This window comes from Orbicella faveolata, unplaced genomic scaffold (genome assembly GCF_042242905.1).
Source record: "Orbicella faveolata isolate gen_17 unplaced genomic scaffold, um_ofav_v1 contig_12, whole genome shotgun sequence".
Lineage (NCBI taxonomy): Eukaryota > Metazoa > Cnidaria > Anthozoa > Scleractinia > Merulinidae > Orbicella > Orbicella faveolata.
Window position 1 is genome coordinate 1,465,858 of NW_028301539.1, and position 18,896 is coordinate 1,484,753.

The following is an 18,896-nucleotide window of genomic DNA, read 5'->3' on the forward strand; positions in this document are numbered from 1 at the left end:
ATGCTGATCAAATCCCCCCCCCCCCCCCTCCCCCCACCTCCACGCCAGCTTTCCCATGGTCGCATGGTCGGTTTATTTATCACAGATCTGTAGTTGGTTTATAGCGTAGTGCACAAATGTGTTTTCTGACAAATTTGCCTGAACTGACCGAAACGGGGAGAGAGCGAGGAGAGCGGGGAGAGCGGCATGGGACTGTTTGAGCCCACGGACTCGCCGGTTTTACGCTCCAAAATGCGCGCGCACGGCGCGGGAAGGAGAAATCCAAGATGGCGCGTCGAACAACAAATCGGAAACAACAGGGAAATGTAGTAAAGCAAGCTTGGGAATGGGCTGATCACACGGAACCCGAAAATATCACAAGAGAAAATATCGAGAGCGCCTACCGGGTAAATACGACTGGTTGTTCTCAGGGAAATTGCAGGTGATATTTGATACACTGTCTGTGTTTTTATCGCTCCGTCTGTCATTGATCCATTGAAATGACTTACAGTAACGCTAAAATTGATAGTTCCTGGTTTCTATAATAACGTACATCCCGTGAAAAATTTATACTAGTTGTTTATTGTTATTCTAATTTTTCACAGGAGGAATTGTAAAGCCAATCCTAACTGTTTCAATTGCCTTGGAGAAAAGTTTTGGCTTGGTGAAATAAAAGGTACTTAGCTAATAAGCTGCAGCATAAATTATTATCAAGCTAAGGTGACCCCCAATTTATGAAAGGGTTAAATGAGTCGACGACTCATATCTCAATGAATCACTGGTCATTTAAGACAGACAGACACCTATATTTAATTTATATCAGGGTGGCCGTTTCAGAAGCAAAAGCACCTTTTATCAGTGCAAGACCAAATAGCAAATTATTTAGTCAGCCTTGATAGCGCCTTGGTTAGTCTATCTACCATTTAACGCCCAGTTAGCCTAGACAATGTGTCAAAAAATCTTGAGAGACTTGCCACCTTTAAGGGATGCATGCTTGTCAAACTTGCATACTTGGGTTGTTGCATGAATTTTTAAATGCAGCTCACAAGGGTTTGGCTGATTATAACTAAGAAAGTTTTTGTGCTGTGCAATTATCACAAAAGCGAAAAAATAAAAATGAAAAATGAAAATTTTAGAATTTGAGATATAGATTGGATCAATAATGGTTTGTTTTGTGGTTTCCTTTTTCAGTCATTTTCAGTTTCAAGCTTATTAGTTTGCAGAAATTCATCTATTCATGGCTACCAGTAACTTGGTCCTGTTTTAATTAATAAAATAATTAATCACCAGCATTGATAAACTTCAAGTTGTAAGATGCGCAAAACAATATATATGTAATTATTCCATTCCCAGATGACTACTGGTTGAATTGTGAAGATCCAGAAAATGAAAGAAGACCTGAGGTAACACATTTATAAGCAATTTAAGTATCTACCTTGCGTTCTTCATGTTAGTACATGGTCCTGGGAGGGGGTAGCCTGCATAGCATATATTTCCAAAAAAGCACGGAAAGGGACAAGTAGATTTTCCTTCTGTGCAAGTAACTTGCCATTCTTACTGCCTGATGGACAAGGGATCAGGCGAGTTATCTGCCAACTAAATTGTTAAAAGAGCAAACTAAGACTTGCCCAGGGCAAGCAAAATTTGAGAGTTACTTGTCCCAAGGGTTAGCTGGAATTCAAGTTTTTTTCAAGCCTTGTCTTCACTGATAGATTATGTACAGTACTATCTTATATCAGATTTGAACATCTGGATTGTTTTCCCCTTGTTAGAATGCTTTTGTTGGTCTCAAGAACCTTGGTGCCACATGCTATGTGAACACATTTCTACAGGTAAGCTAATTTAAAGAGAAGCGTGTTGAAGTACCAAATGTCTTTCAGCAAAATCTCTTGTTATTAAATGTTGTAAGCCCACATGGAGGTGTTACAAACACAAATAAGACACAACATACACATGAGTCTTTTTCTACATGTCACAAATCACTTTTGTTTCTTCTTGTAGGTCTGGTTTCATAATCCTGTTTTTCGCTCAGCTATGTACAAATATATCTCTCCTACGATTCCTGGATGTAAATCAAAACAAGAAGATAACAGATGTAAGTACTCCCTGGTGACTTTACCATTCAGCTTTTAGGTGCAATGCAAATAACCTCAATGAGCTCATGAAGTTAGATGTTGATGCTACATTGTGATATGTTTAACTCATTAACCGAAGGTTCTCAAAGTTTGTTTTAATTAATATTAAAAATTATTCTAAAATCCATCTTCTCTTTTGTTCCTTTAAATCTTTAGCTGTGAATGGTTTGCCAACATCACAGAGTGTTACAAACACAAAAGACTCTCTTAAGCTGAGCAACCACAAAAGTGAGGATAGCAAAGCACTGGATGAGCCTTTCTCTATTGCTGTAACACCCGATCAAGCATCAAACAACCAACTGGTCCCATTACTTCCTTCTACCGCCGTGCTGAGCTCAGAGGAAGCACCAACGACAGTCTGCGGTCATCTTCAGTTGCTGTTTGCTCAGTTACAATACAGTTTTCGAAGGTACGTACATGTATGCAACAGGGCTGTATAGTCTTGTTCAAATAAAAATGTCCATGTGTGTTTTACTAAATCCTGACTATTTGGCAACTTGAATATGGCTTGTCATATCAAAGGACAACTCAAATAAATTGCTAGTAGTTTTACCAAATGCATAGTGTTAGTTTGGCAGCTGAACAGATTTTCAGCATATCAACAAATTCCCACAGTCCCACATTTCTCTATTTTAGCAAGTGTGCCATGAAGGAGTGGGGTAGAGACTCCTATATACATGCAAGAAGCGCAGGGGTGCTCATCATACCTTTTGGTGGTTAAAAAAAAATTGATTTTGGTACCTCATAGGGTGTTCAGGGTATTGAGCCAAAAAAATTAAGTCAATGTCAGGTAATGTGTTTTTTAAGAATTGGTACTGCTTAGGCATGTAAAAAATTTCAAGCCATGCCCACAAAACAGGGCATTGGTACTTCTTGGGGGTTCTTTTCAAAATTTCCGAGGAACATCCCCATCCTTGTTTAATGGGAGTCCTCCCTCCACTGGGAAGTGAGCTCTATAACGGCATATTGAGCTGGCAAAAAGATAACCCTGACAAAACTACTGTAGACCAACTTCCCGTCAACAGCCTGTAGCAATACTGTCTCATGGTGTCTTTGTGCAACAGACATCAGAATAATTTATTAAACACAGACCTGTCGAACCATCAGGCTCAGGAAAGACTTAATATCTGCTTCAGTCGTGTAAACAGTACATTTCACTTTCTTTAGATACATTGATCCCAGTCCATTTGTGGACAGTTTAGGACTGGATACTGCACAGCAGCAGGTACATGGTGATTTCTACAACATTTACTTAAATCAAGATTACTTGACTTGAAATATTGAAGCTTAAAGGTTCTTATTCACAATTTTGTTTTTGTTTTGGTCCAAAGCTTGTATGTGGAAAATATTTTTGTTGTTTTTGCATCCACAAAATCTACAAGGTCTATTAATCTGATAATTGGTTGCTATGCTTTTTGATTGTCTTGTTGTTTTCAATCGGATGTTTCCTGATTTAGGATGCACAGGAGTTTAGCAAACTTTTTACATCTTTACTTGAAGAAACTTTCTCAAAACAGGTTAGTTCTAAACATGTATATGAATACTGAGTTAAATTTGAGCATAATGCACAACAAACTTAATTCAGGTAAGATCAAGGGTCCTTATAATTTGTTCACTTCTATTTTTATAGGCTGAGCCTGAGGTGCAGAATGTTGTTCAGACTCAGTTTGGTGGAGAATACTTTTACGTCACAGAGTAAGCCAAGAGTGCAAATGTTCTCATTTGATAAAAATCTTTTCTTTTTTTTTTTCCAAGTTTATTTAATTCAGTTGTAACTAATTGAATCTATTACAGAGCTGTTAATCAGGCCAGCTGGTAAAACATGGGTTTTCCACGGAGATAAAATTTTCCTTGCACTTTTTCAGGGCTGCCTTGAGTTATTAATGAAAACTCAAAAGAAGACTTCTTGAAAATAACTCCTCCTGCAATTTGAATTTTTCTTTGAATCAATATTGTGAAATGTTTGTTTTGCTGTACATCTTCTAAAATTCTTTTCTTTTTAGATGTCACAGCTGTGGGAACAAATCAAAGAGGCTATCTCGCTTTTACGAGCTGGATTTGAACATACAAGGACACTCGTCACTCAACCAGTGCATCAAAGAGTTTCTAAAGGTTAGGTATAATATTTCAAATTGTAACCTGCTATGCTTTATATTTGTTTCAAGTTGTATTTGTCTTGAAGCATGTGATTGGTAATAAATACTAATTTTTATTAATTCTCATTTTGTTTTACAGGAAGAGAAGTTAGATGGTGATAATCAATATTACTGTACCCATTGTAACAGCAAACAGAATGCTGCTCGCTACATTGAATTGCACTCCCTGCCTCCAGTTCTCAATCTTCAACTATTACGATTTGTGTTTGACAGGTGGGAATATCAGAGTACTGTGTTTTCTTAGCATAATGACTTTTTAAAATTTTAAATCATATCAAGTGCAAGTAAGTAACACACAGAATATTAATTAACCAATCAAGCATAAACATGAAGTGGGCATATGTTTTGGTTTTACTGCTGATTGGATGAAAAAAATAAAAATAAAAGTACAGAATTTTTCTCTGAGGATGTATAAACCAAAAATGTTCTTTATTATTTTTTTAACAGGAAAACAGGCTACAAGAAGAAACTGAACTCGTTCATTCAGTTTCCTGATGTCCTTGATATGAAGGACCATGTGAAAAATGGATGCATTGGTAAGCAACTCATGTACATTGAAAAACTTTATAAAATAATATGATACATGTTTGAGTAATTACATGTACAAGCCTGCAAATAACAGTCAGTCATCGGACAATTGTCCGGTAAATTTGAGGTTTTGACAGGTAAAAGTTTAGCCTGGTCAGACACTCTGACCGGGCATTTCTGCTAAAATGAGAAATATTTTAACTGGAAATTTGTGGCCAAATATGGGACAAGTTATTTAGTTATACTGCCACACAATACTACGCAAAAAAGCTTTGTTATCAGTTTTGTTTTTATTCTAATTCTAAGAATTTTATCACGTGCAGTGCGTCATCTCAAATGTTATAATTATGTCGAATTGTAAACACATCACATCAGCGCTACTATCCCTACATGTTAATTTACGGTGGCGTTGTGAAAGATCATGAAGCCCCATTTAGTCTGAATTACGTTCATCTGAAAAACTACTAAAAACTGAGGTCTTATTTAATTACTCGTTGTTTGTTGCTACCAAGTGTTGTGGAATTAATTTTCCGTCGTAATACATTGACCCGAAATTATAATAGTATGGAAATTGAATACAAGGCCCAGATACTCACGTTTCGTTTATCTTCAGGAATGCAATTGCTTTCAAAAACTTTAAAACCTCTAAAACGTGACCAAATGTTTTTCTAATCCATATGATCAAAAATGAGTTTAATTTTTAACTCTTATAGTTTTTTTTATGTCTGTCAGTGTGGTTGAAATACAGTTTCCGTACCACAGAAATGTTTTTGTGAAAAGCGTGAATGTACAGATTAGTCACGCTTTATAGTCACGACCACCTCCAATTCCACATTTTAAATAATTACGTAAATTTTTTATTCAATTGACCCCAAAAACATCCAGAGGAAACTTGCTTTCAGAAAAAGTCGAAGAATTCATTTCAGCCAATTTTCAAGTCTCTGAATGTCCACGCAGGAGATTGTTTCATCGCTTTTCCCATTTTCCTTACACATCTTGGGAAACTTGTTACGTTGGAAACGCTTGTGTGACTAGGGGTATAAACATTTGTAAATTTGTCAATTTTCAACAGGTAAAATAATACCAGAAGTAATGTAAAGGTCCCCTTGCTGGTGCTAGTACCGATTTTACACTCAGTTTACTTGTAAGCTTTTCGAATTTGCAACCAATATTTTGGCGAAGAGTCTACACTAAAATATCAAAATGTCTCAAATGTCTCTTTTTAATTTCTAACGACAAACAATTCTTTTTGTCCAACCAGACTGGCTTTTTGTCAGGTCAAAACTGGTCCTTGTCCTGACAAATGACCTGCCTAGAGACAAAAATTATTTGCAGGCTTGCATGTATAATGAAATATGTTTCATTTTATCTTCAGGATCTGACTCAGTTTACGAGTTGAGTGCAGTGTTGATCCACTTTGGAGTGAGTGCTTATTCAGGACACTACGTGGCTCACATCAGAGATAAAAAGGTTTGCCTTAGACTCAACAGGAAATTATTTTATCTTCAGTAGATGTGTTGGAAAGCTGTTGATTCTGATGCTTTGCCAATGTTTTTTCTTTTTTCAGTCAGGCTCATGGTACAAGTTTAATGATGAGGACATTGTTAAGATGCAGGGAAAGTTAAAACTGTCGCAAGATGAAGATTCTGCGGGTATGTAACCCCCTCCCTCTCGTCCTCTTTATGAAGGTTATGCACCCTTTATTAAGTTATTGTCAAGCTTATTTCTTTTCTTAAGCTTTCTTTACTCACATGTGATCAAAGAGTGAGTCGGCAAGTTAATTGATCCAGTGGGGAGGAGTCTGGTGTGGAAGCACTTGTATGCGTGTTCCTCAAACATGCCACCATTTAATAGATTTCTTATTTCATTTGATATAATAAAAAAATTAAATCTTTCCAACACTAGTTACCTCCAGATATTTTAGTAAACTAAGATAGTTTACAGACCTGTATAATACCGCTGTGTTATGTCCATGCTCCTTTTATCTGTTCCAGATACCACCATTAAGCTGGCTAAAAGACCCAAATGTGCAAAAGGTTACCATGTGTCCAAGAATGCCTACACGTTGGTGTACACCCTCCAAGGACATAAGGGTGTTGGTAAGGGAGCATTTGATAGTTTTCGCTCTAATTTTAAGGGCAAATTTGACCAAGACAAAAGTTTTGATAGCTAGTCTGTAAAGCTGAATCACTAAAAAATTATATTCCCTAATTGCCTCTGGTATAATTTATACACTGCACTTGCAAAGGGGTGGGGGGTAGGGGGAAGGTAAACCACAACTTCTTTCTCATTTTTCTGTCCCTATTGTTGTCAGTTGAAAACTAATCTAAAGAAATTCCTGGTTGAGCATTTGGACAAATCTTGGGCCAACCCACCCTTAATGTAAATGATGTATGCTTTGAATAACAGATATTCACCCTCTGGACAGGTTAAGTTTCTCAATGCAAACTTTGCCTTTGTTATTAAAGGGAGTGAGGATGATGATGTTGAAGTTCCGTCTCATGTGCTAGAGCTGGTAGCAACTGACAATAGTCGGTTTGAACATTGGGTTACGCAAGTCAAAGCATTTCGGGTAAGGGCATGATATGTGTATAATCAGGGCTTGAAAAAAGTGCCATCTGGTCGTCTGAGACAAGTAGATTTTCCTGCCAGGCAAGTAAGTTTTCATTCTCATTTGCCCAATGGGCAAAGGCCCAAGCAAGTTTTCTACCAAGTAAGTAAAAAGAAAGTTAACTAAGACTTGCCCAGGGCAAACAACATTTTAGAGCTACTTGTTCGAAGGGCAAGATGGATTTCAAGGTTATTTTGAGCTGTGTGCAATGTAACTGTGTATGTTGATCTCATTGGCTAAAAGGTGTATTAAACCTCAGATTTGAAGGCCTGGGTTTGGCAGCACTCAGCTGGTGGGTTAAAGCTGTGAAATAATGCATACACTCTGTGTTTGACTTAAAGGCAAAGTTGGTCTCCAAAGGAAAGACAAGGCAAGCTGAGATAAGAAAGCTATATCAGGACATGCCAGTAACTTCGGGTAAGTTGATAATGGTTAGAACTCTCATGTTTTCTATGATCAACATACAGTCATAAGAAGATTGGGGAGCGCTTAGAGTACAAGACATGTCAGTCACAGAAAAACGATGTGTGTAATTAAACAGCAGGTGACTACTTTGACTACTCCTAGTCCCAGATTAACTTGGCTTTTGATTGGTTAAGAAAGGGAAACCTTATGTAAAGATGCCAACAACTAATCAAAGTTTTGCTGCTAGGCAACAGTCCAGCAACGACTTTTAGTAGAATTCTACTGGTATACTAACGCAAATGCTGTAATCTGATTGGCTGAGCCACTGCACACTATCAGCCATTGGTGTGCAGTGGCTTCAAGTTGGTATGGTCGACAAAATTGCAATGTTTCCTCATTTCTCCGAAGTTTTGAAAGAATATTTAGAAACAAATGAATAAACAAAATTCCTGGGAAGACTAAAAGGAGGGCATTTACAGTTTCTTGAATTAAAAAGTTCGAAATTCTTGAAAGAAACCGATAAATGAGTGTACACAACTGCAAATGTTAAATTTACATTCAATTAATTTAGTCTGCGAGAATCCTCTAAAGCATGAAGTTTTTTACTAACACCAGAAATAGTTGGAATCATTATTTGAAGGAAATTTTAGTGAGAATTCTACTAAAACAATTAGATTATTTGCTCTCGATTTCTATGAGGCGATAGTTGATGAGGCCTTTGTATGACTAATCCGTAGAAATCTCGAGCTCATAATTTAATTGTTAAATAGAGAGAGATTTGTTGCTTTTTCTTCACTATTCAGAAACCAAATATGAATGGATTTTGACAAAATGGTTGAAAGATTGGATGAACGAGAAAACTGAAACACCACCAGTGGACAATTCGTCTCTGCTCTGTTGTCATGGAAAGTAAGTGATTACAAGTATAGTCCAACTCACCTCACCTCAGCGACCAGTTTCCAAAATACCAAAAGTTTCCGAGTCAAATCACTATATTTGGAACCTCTTGTAAGCAACCACTTTATATGCGACTGCGACCACTTTTAGGGCTGAAAGTTTGAAATTTTCTTTTGTTTTTCACCTCTTGTAAGCAACCACTTGACAGATAATAGAGCGGAAACTGGATAATAACGTGTTGAAACATTATCGCATTCCTGGTTAGTACAAGAGACGAAAATTTTCTCAACGGGAAGTAGAATAAGGTAAAGTCTGCATGCGAGCCAAGTGGCCCATCAGGCCGGAGCTTATCCCGGTTTCTGTAGCATGAAGCGACTAGGAGTATTTCTACTCCCCCCTGGATGGGATGCTAGTCCATCGCAGGGTTACCCCCAGCATTAAGTTTGCCGGTACCCATTTATACACCTGGGTGGAGAGAGGCACTGTGAGAGTAAAGTGTCTTGCCCAAGAACACAACACAATGTCCCCGGCCAGGGCTCGAACCCGGACCACTCGATCCGGAGACGAGCGTACTAACCATGAGGCCACCGCACCTCCCCAACGGGAAGTAGAATAAAACAGTTTAAAGTGTCGGAAGTTACCATATGCTAACGAGGCAAAATTATGACCCAATATGGTCTAAGCCCTCGTAAGCGACCACATCCCGTAGGCAACCAGGTCGCTTTTAGGAGGTTACAAAGTGCAATATAATGTTGTTTTGAGCCAACTAGTTTTTTCGTTTTTACTCCAGACTCAATCCAAGTCAAGTTCTGAATGCCAAGCGAATTACCATCAAAGCTGTAAGTTGTCAATATTTAGAGAAATTCCCAGTTATTTACTTCAACTGCTTTCAAGTTCATGTTCTTGCTTTTTCTATAGGCAGATGAAATATTCAGAAAATATGGTGGTCTACCAAGACTTCAAAGGTAGTTATATAATTTTCCTGTATGTTCTATAATACTCAGAAAATATAAGAAAATGAAAAAAAGGTTTAATGAGGGAATTAAGACTCATTTTGTTCGGCGAAAACAAACTAAAAATGCCAAAATATGTCTCAGCCTCACTGCCGGAGTGAATAATCTTGCTACTTTATACTTTTATTATCTAGTGACTCAATGTGTATTAACTGTGTCAAAGAACAATGCAGAAGAATACGTTTCGAATCCAGACTGGCTGAAGATTACAAGTTTGTGTCCGATACTTTGAAGTCTCAAACATCACTCAGGTAGTTAACCTTCCATTTGCCTTGCTGTAGGACAAATTTAAGGAAATTCGCACTCCGTTTTGAAGGCCCCAAATTATATTAATTGTCTCCGAGCACTGAAATTCAAAGTGCCCATAGTACTGCTGTGTTCACCTCTACACTCGTCATCTTTCTTGGTATCAGTATATCTTACTTTTTTAGTGTGCTTGTGTGTGCTTCTTTTCGCTTTTTTGTCTTTCTTTGCTTTTGCGCATTTGCGCGTTTTGCTATGCTTAACTACTTTTTATCCTAAATTATGATCATTTTGTGTGGTGATGACAGCATTTTTTGTTTAAGTCTTAGGTATCTTTAGGTAGTCCTTTCCTTGAGGTTCCTTTGGCTTCCTTGTCTTATGCATTGAAAGTTTGTAAATATATTTATAAATGGCAAAAAATAAAGCAAACAAAATAAAACAAGCAACCCCAGTGCTGCGCTATTCCAATGGTCACATGATTCTGGTTCACATGGTTGTTTTATAAGCTCGTTTTTTCGTTCTTTTTTGCAGTGACAAGTTCTTTTGGGTTGGTCGGCGGTCACTTCTGAGATGGAAAGCTTTAGCAATCCATCATGAAGAGGCACGCCAGAGTTTGATGGACAGATGTCAAGTTACAGCCAATTACGACGCGGAGGAAGATGATGAAGTTAAGGTCAAAGGAATTGAAGATCATTATGTTAGCATGACGGAAGAAGAGAAGGCACCTCAGCAGATAGACGAGAATCCACAGGAGATTGGTGCTGAGGAGGACGAAGATGACAGCGATTCTAAGTTCAACGAAGACTTGCTTTGTGAGCACGGTAAGTTTACATGAGGAATGTCGGTGTTTCAGGTATTTACAATACCATCCTTTTCACATCATTGCCATAAGACGAAAGCGCTACTACTACAATTGTCCGCTCAACACTCGGATTTCGACATTCTTGCATGATCATCATGATTCTGTACCATTTCAATGTTGCGTCGCAAAAACGATTCAATGTTGCGCTAAGGTAACAATTCAATGTTGCGTTACTGTGACAGTGTAATACAGGGAGAGTAAACGTAATAACAGAAGATTCACCAATGAACTCTTGCAGCGAAACAGGTTTCTAGAATAGCTTCAACAGGCGTTTTTTCTTGATTACATTGCAGGAGACCTTTCTTCGGACGAGTCTTGCCGGAGGCTTGTACCAGATGTCGTGTGGCAGAGATTAAAGTACTACTTTTCTTGCGCACCCGAGTTTCAAGCTGTTCACCCAGTATGTAGGTCGTGCCAGGTACGAATCTTATATGCCATAGTGACACAGATCCATACCAGTAATAGCCGCAAACAGGTATTTAAAAGTGACTGCTAAAGAAGATGGGATTTTGTTTAAAGATGTTCTTTTTAACTACACAGGCAGAAGACGAGGAAGAACGACTGAAGAATGAGACGTACAAATTGCTCGCATCAGAGCAGAGAGCTGCTGTTAGTCAACTGTATCTCGACAGGAATCGGCCGTCACTTGATAACGACGTAAGTAACATATTTAATTATCTAAAATTCAGTCGCAAAAGCCTTGCTCGTCTAGTTCATCTCGAGGTCATTTTTGGCGGCAAAATAGAGCTGCAACAGTCTAAATGGCGGGAAAATGATAGCCTTCCAGTGAGCTGTATCCTTCCAAGATGTAGAAAAAAATACATTTCTTAGTATTTTTTTTAGTTTCCGTTCAAAAAAATTTGTAGCCTGCAGTAAAATTCTAATTTTCGCTACATTTCGTCAGGATCCATTCGTTGCCTGTGCCATTTCAAAAAGTTTTCTTGATCAGTGGAGGCAATTCTTAAGGTAAGGTGCATTGAGCTAATGGTGCTGTTAACACTAAACAGGTTATATTTTTGGGTTTTAAAATGGCAAATTTCTGCCAGCAAGTTCTGAAACCATAGTAGGTTCTTACACGCGGTTTTTACTGTATGTCATAAACGGGAGAAAGGGTAAAAAGCTAGGAACTTTAAAGTCAACCACTGATCCAGAAAAACAGTAATGGGGCTTCTTTTTATTCTTGATTTACAGCATTTACCAACATGCGACCACTTATCGCTCACGCACGCACGCTTCCTCGCACGCAAGCAAGCGTGCGTGTGTGGCAGTATATATATAGGTCATCAGACTACGCCAATTATTTTTTGACTCCAGGTCAGGGAGAGGTTGAACCTCTGCGGTCTGTGTCAGACAATCGATAATGACTGTGTATAAGCATACGATTCACGCCTTTGAAGGTTTCTTAATCGGTTCAACAGGTACCCCGCAAGGAATGTCCCACCGGACAGTATCGTCAATGCCCCTCTGCTGTGTCCCCATGAAAAGTTCCTCTTCAATCCGGAGTGTGATGACGACATGGATGGTGCGAATGAAGAGTAAGTTGCTGTCTCTGGAAGCACAATAGTGTAGGCTTAAAAGTAACTACATGCGTTCCTGGTATGCTGAGCTCTCTATATTAGGTTAATAAAAACACTCATTCAATGTACAACAGCCTATTAAAGCAAATGCGATAATTTTTGGAACCAGTCAGGTGCAGAATCTGGACAAATCGCACGTGCCTTTGTGTTGTGATAACAACCGAAATCACTTCAACTGGTGTTAGGATGGTCTGTCAGTCGGTCAGTCAGTCAGTCAATCAGTCAGCCAATCACGACTTTGACGGCGCGTCCAGTGTAAAGCGGTTTATGTGAACTCAGAAATCACACTATTTACTCTTGTTGCAGGTTATGTTATATCTGGCAACACGAGTGGAACACACTTACCCAAACCTACCCTTACGATCACGTGATCACGGTTACTAAAAGTGTAACAGAAGACGACGTGAGAGAACTGGTGACTAGTCCCGGTAAGTCTTTGTGTTGTAGGAGGAGCAAGTGAATGTATTCAACATTCATCCAGAGGTAGGCATATTATTAGGCTAGATTAAATCGAGTCTAATTTTTCATAGTTTGAATTTTAATCTTTCACTGAGACACTTGATACCCAGCTACTTGGTAGAGTTTTCGATTAATTTTTGATATCTTTTAGTTGGTTTTTCAAACTTTCCCGCCCATCACAGAGCTAGAAACCACACATGCAACTTATCATCACGTGGCCACTTTGCCTTCTTCGTCTCCCTGATCAACTTGATTGTGATTGGCCAAGAAATGAGTAAAGCAGTGGGAACATTTCAACCTTAATTAAAACCGTAAGGATTGTTCACAGTACGTTTTGTATTTCAGACGTGTGCACGGAATGCTGCTATGCGCGGATACAGGAACGAGCACATCACGTGGAGAATTATCGTTACGGAACAATCTACGTGCGCAAAATAACAAAGGATCACACCGAGAAGGACATACAGCAAGCCTTGAATGATGTAAGCTTTGTCTTTCTGTTTTTCCCTAGTCCTTTTTCAGCTCTTGAAAAGCCTGGGTCAGAACATTGCACTTTCCCTTCAATTCAGGACAATAGTTCAATCAAACCTTGTTGGTACGCTTCGGCGGCATATCAAGCGAGTTTGGTCGAGCCATGGTTCGTATTTGGTGAGACGTAGTTGAGCCAAAATACCCATGGCGAGACCAAACGAGCTTGATATGCCGCCGAAGCGTACCAAAAAGGTACGTTTAGGAGTCCAAAAGTGCTAGCTACAGTATATTTAGTAACTGCCCCTGTCATTTACGCTTTTTGTCAACAGAGTACCTCGAGCAAAGATGTCTATTCGTTCGATCCAGATTTCCAGGTTGGTGTCCAACAAATTACCATGATCTTGATTACATTACCTGGTAGTTATGTGTCACAATTTTAGAGCTTAGCAACGTTTTGCACTGCTAGAAGTAAAGCAGAACACTGTGAGCTTGAAAGTATCATAACCTAGGCCACCGCGCCTTCAAACATGTGCATGTCACGTGCATCTCACCAGTCCACTCTCTATTTGCAGACACCACCGAACAATAAGAAACCAAAGCTGAATCGTGATAGTCGAGCCCGTCGAAGTTCCAGGTATTTGCAGTTTTTGTTTTATTTTTTCCCCTTTGCTACTCTTTATGGGATATTCAGTATTTCTTCGCCCGTTACAGGCACCGTAAACAGCGCGGAGAAGTCTCACTGACTGTTGGATCAACCGAGACTTTACGAGATGTCAAATTACAGGTAACAATCGTGAACTTCTGTTTTGTGGCATCGACATGTTATTTCTCAACTAACAATAGCAAGGCAATGTCAAACAGACAGGTGATGAGAATAAAGAAATTCATCAACTGCTCGTCCGCGGAATTTTGTGACAAAAACGAAACATAACTCAATCAGTGAGGAACATTCTTTATCTTTTTTTTATTATGTGGTATAATATCTACAACCGCATAACTCCATCATGCTTGGAACATATAATCCAAAGGAAAGAGTCTAAGGATGACCTCAGTCATCAACATCGTGTTGACATACAACGTTTTGAAACTTATTATATGAAAAACTCTATTTCTCACAGAGGATCCATTGTTTGGAATATTTTAGAACCATCCGCTGCCAGCGCTAGGGACTACGCCAAGAGAGCAAAAAAGTCTCACGCCCTCAGAAACTTGAACTTTAATGAAGAGTCACCGCAAATGGGCCGTCCCCAAATTGACAGGGATTTCGTCTTTTATTAAATCTATTCATATCTTTTATTGTACATATCTTACTTTTTATTGTCTACATTCAGTTTTAATAATTTTTAATAATTTTATTAACATTTTTTACACGGCCCCATAAGCTATATTAGCTTTAAAACCCACCGTGTTTAAATGAAAGATGTTGTTGATGTTGTTGTTGGTGGTGTTTCTTGTATTGTCTCTCTTTCTGTTATGTCTTCTGCATCTGCGTCACGGTTTGCCCATCTTGATAAGTTTAGTTCGTCGTTTGTAATCCGTGTTAATCTTCTCCATCCTTAAAGATCCTTTTTCCTTTATGGTTTATTGTCATCTCTGTGTTGTTTTTCTCTCTTAGTAAACTTCTATTTTCAGGTTTCCTTCAATTTAAATGTAATCTTTTGCGTGTCCAAAATAACTCAAAATACCGTGACTGAGTTCCTTAAACTGATCTTCGTGTGCACTTAACGTCGTGCGTGACATTTTGTCACGCCTGTACTCTCATCGCGCGCGTCATCGTTTTGGCTATGCGAGATAGGAGGCAGCCAAACCATCAGGATATCTTGTAACGCGCCCCTTTTTTTCAGCTGATGAAGAGTTTTTCTGTGATGCCCATGGATCAACATCTCACGTTAAATGGCGTGCCTCTCTCAAACAATGACGCGACGCTTATAACTTTGGGAATCAAGCCAGGATCTTTATTGCTATTACAGGTTTGTCTTAAGCTAACTAGAGGAGGAGCATTACTTCTTCGGTGACCAATACCTGTTGATGTACTCCAACAGTTTTGGAGAATGACAACTTGTCGTCAGAGCTGGCACTACAAATAAAGTATGGCAGAAAGTGGGGAGAATTCACCATAATCAAAATCACGGGTTCGGTTTAACTACGTACTCGGCTATTTACGATGTTAATTGATAAAATCTAGATCGTTCTGCTAAAGCTTTTAATCTTAAGTGTTGAACTCTGTTGCAGATTGATGAACCACAGGGAGCCATCTCACAGGACGCTTTACCAGGTGAGCAAATTTGCGCCGTGATTTTCCTTGTTGACAGACTTAATACTTCCCCATGATATTAACCTCTTACTAACCGAGCGCGAGGGCCGCACGGGAGAATGTTGGCCCGAGGTCGTTTCAGTACGGACTGTGCGCAGCGAGGTCCGTACAAAAACGACCGAGGGCCAATATTCAAAAGTACGGCTCAAGCAAGCTAAGTTAGGTCAGGCTTGTCTATTGAATTTGCCAGCTTCCCAAACCAAATAATTCACGAAACGGTCCGTATGGCAAAATCCCGACTAAGAAAGAACCAATCAGAACGCTCGAATTTACTTAAGGACACCTTGCCATGTAATATTGGCTGATATTTCGTTTCGTTATTCATTTCTTTAATCATCCTTAGAACTGTTTTCTACCTGAAACTAGATTGCAACTCGCACTCTTTTCCTCTGCGAACGGAAGTCGTCACGTCAGTTCATTCGCCGTCGGAAAATATTCGGAAATCGAAAATGAGAACGAGGTTTACGACCTGTTATCGGTTGGGTTAACAAGCACTGCTATTGGCAAACGTTTGTAATAATACCGGAATAGTTCTCAATTATTGTCCAATCGAAACATAGTAATAGCGTGCTTTCAAAATTGTCTCGTCAGTTTTAATTACTTCATCTCGCTAATCAAATTCTCTGGCAGAAAAACCCTCCTGCTCCCCCAAGTGTTGTAAATATTCCGTTGAAATAATGGTTTCCCGACTGCTGTCGGCTACTTTCGTGAAGTATTTGGAAACCGAGTGGACTAAGTACACAAAAGAAAAGGCTCTCCATTCAGTACAGGCTACATTAACAGCTCAACTTTGATAGGTTTATCCTTCTTCATAACTTTTCTGCTTTTCTTCCTTTTAACAGTAAGCAATGCCCCTGAAGAAGGTTTCAAAGGTAAGCGTATGTTCCGATGACCTGAGAAGTTTCCAAATCTCTGTTGGCAAGTAACTATGTCTTAGTTTTGCAGTAGTACCGTAAATCCTCGATTTAGTCTCCCCCTCCCCCACCCCCACTTCGAATAAGCGCCCCTCTCATCAGCCAAAATTTAAAATTAGCGCCCCCCCTCGAATAAGCGCCCCCCCTTCCCCTCTCCCCCATTTTGTGGACGAGTGATGAGACAACAAAGGATGTATAGTTTTCGTCATGTAGTATTAGATTTGTACGTTGTTTCAGTTTGTGAACACGTTAAGTACTAACGGTGCTTTAGGATCAGCTTTTTATGTCAATAAACAGCTTATGTTGTTGTTTACGCTCAGATGATGTATTAAGAAAATGATCATGTCAGGCCACGATTTGGGTAAAATTAAAGAAGCGCCTCCCGTCTTCTCCTAAATTTGAAATAAGCGCCCCTGGCGCTAATTCGAGGACTTAGGGTAATTTATAGATATATATTTTTTTAAATCGAGACTTGTACCTTATACAATGACAGGTTAAATTTTGATTTTCAGGGACTGGTTTACTTGGTCACTCCTAGGAGATACAGATGGTTACAACTGGCTAGAACACAACGATAATTGGGTGCAAAGCCGGCTCAGTTATGAGAAACAGAGTAAAATTATTCGCTGAATTAAAAAAAAAAAAAAAAAAGTCTTTTAAAATGTCTTTTATGCTAATGGGGCTCAGTTGCCTCCTGAGTTAACCAATCGGAATACACCTTGGCTCTTAGAGCAAACTTGACTAGGCATCACTTATGACCCAGCAACAAGGAACTCAATGCCGTCACACAATCACGTAATCCATATTAGTAGAGACGGGCGCCAAGTAAAAATTGTGACAAAGTTGACACGGGTGCAAGCAGCACACCGCACTGAATCATTCATGGTTTTCTTGTTAGTAGCGAACCGATTTCATTTTAAATGTGTAAAATAATAATTTATCATGTGACATAGTGAACAAAAGTTTAGTTCGCCAATGTATACAGTGGAAAAATAAAGTATTTCAAACTGTTGAGCAAGACTTTCGTTGCAGCCTGAACGGAACGCTTTATGAAGCGAACTTTGTACCAGGTTTCTTGTTCAAATTTGGGGCAAAACGAAACTTGAAAAGGCGGTGGCTGGGGCCAAACAAGCTTTTTCATCCCCTCCAGCGGGCGAATACGACCGTTTTAAATCTCTTCCAGTCGGTTAGAGGTTGTGGGGCTAGATTTCCTTTACACGCCTTTTTCTCAGTCAAAACAGCTCAAGCGTTCCTGCCAAGGGTGAATGAATGAGTTCATTATCGGAAATTTGATTTCATTACTTGTTTCAATAGTCCGTTCTTCAGGTGAAGAGTAGAAAATTCAAAACAAGACTCGATCCAATACTCGAATTTTGATTGGATTAATGAACAATACGGTTATGCCATATTTGGAATGCTACGCACCAGGACTTCTCCCGTAGTGGCGGGAAAGATATCAAAGATGGCTGACATCGAAGCAAGTTTTATGGAAGGGACAGAAAAGGTAGGTTTACGTCAACATACCTAACTATTTTTGAAAAGGTTCGTTTTAAATAAAGTTCATTAATCCAATCAAAATTCGAGTATTGGATCGAGTCTTGTTTTGAATTTTCTACTCTTCACTTGAAGAACGGACTATTGAAACGAGTAATGAAATCAAATTTCCGATAATGAACTCATTCATTCACCCTTGGCAGGAACGCTTGAGCTGTTTTGACTGTAAAACTTGATTCTTATCTTTTATGCTTCATGTGGGTTATTGACCAAGCTTGTTCGGTCAAGATGGCTGGATATTGGCAAAGTTCTTGTTTTGCGTGTTTATGGACCGAGACGGTGTCCAGGTCCATAAACTCGCAAAAATATGCCAATATCCAGCCATCTTGACCGAACAAGTTTAGTCAATAACGAACTTACTATATGGCTTCGGGGAATATTTTCTTGCAGGACACAGCAGATAATCCCGAGCAGGCAAGATAGCTCCATCTTGCACGCTCGGGTAGCCAATCACAGCGCAGGACTTGGTTCATCTTGCCGGTCACGGAGCTAGCCATATAATAATGATCGTTATTAACTGTCACGCAATACAAAAAAGTAAATGGAGTCAAGAAAATGAGAACTTCTAGCAAATAAATAAAGAAAACACCTCTTCAAGTTTTAGGCCTCTGCACTATCTTAAACTTCAGATAGTTGTCGAAATATTTCGCACAAAATTACAGAGCCCAGTTGGAGCCGCCATGTTGGTGTACCTCTTTGGTGCACCAATATGGCGGCCGGAAAATAGTGTAACCATCTGAAATTTACATTGATTATCTAGGCCACTGATTATCTGTAC

At 39.1% G+C, this 18,896-nt stretch overlaps 1 protein-coding gene across 1 annotated transcript; it reads left to right on the plus strand.

The window, feature by feature from the left end:
• The first annotated feature begins 55 nt into the window (after positions 1 to 55).
• LOC110067482 (ubiquitin carboxyl-terminal hydrolase 48-like) lies at positions 56 to 17,578 on the plus strand. Its single transcript, XM_089281906.1, has 35 exons — positions 56 to 421; positions 585 to 655; positions 1,333 to 1,382; positions 1,752 to 1,811; positions 1,981 to 2,074; positions 2,271 to 2,523; positions 3,282 to 3,339; positions 3,572 to 3,631; positions 3,745 to 3,809; positions 4,118 to 4,226; positions 4,350 to 4,483; positions 4,718 to 4,806; positions 6,174 to 6,268; positions 6,366 to 6,450; positions 6,793 to 6,897; positions 7,267 to 7,370; positions 7,751 to 7,826; positions 8,618 to 8,723; positions 9,502 to 9,550; positions 9,630 to 9,676; positions 9,859 to 9,975; positions 10,499 to 10,788; positions 11,123 to 11,247; positions 11,370 to 11,486; positions 11,734 to 11,795; positions 12,248 to 12,364; positions 12,713 to 12,834; positions 13,211 to 13,347; positions 13,666 to 13,710; positions 13,909 to 13,970; positions 14,048 to 14,120; positions 15,181 to 15,306; positions 15,569 to 15,611; positions 16,493 to 16,522; positions 17,077 to 17,578. The coding sequence occupies exons 1-35, from the start codon at positions 267 to 269 to the stop codon at positions 17,100 to 17,102; spliced, it is 3,357 nt and encodes a 1,118-aa protein (XP_089138032.1). The 5' UTR covers positions 56 to 266; the 3' UTR covers positions 17,103 to 17,578.
• The last annotated feature ends 1,318 nt before the right edge of the window (positions 17,579 to 18,896 follow it).

Bases quoted from the DNA above. Each gene is read 5' to 3' on its own strand.
- LOC110067482 (XM_089281906.1), top strand. From the start codon at position 267: ATGGCGCGTCGAACAACAAATCGGAAACAACAGGGAAATGTAGTAAAG. The intron at 4,484-4,717 runs GTGGGAATATCA...TTTTTTTAACAG, and splicing joins TTACGATTTGTGTTTGACAG to GAAAACAGGCTACAAGAAGA. The intron at 15,612-16,492 runs GTGAGCAAATTT...TCCTTTTAACAG, and splicing joins CTCACAGGACGCTTTACCAG to TAAGCAATGCCCCTGAAGAA.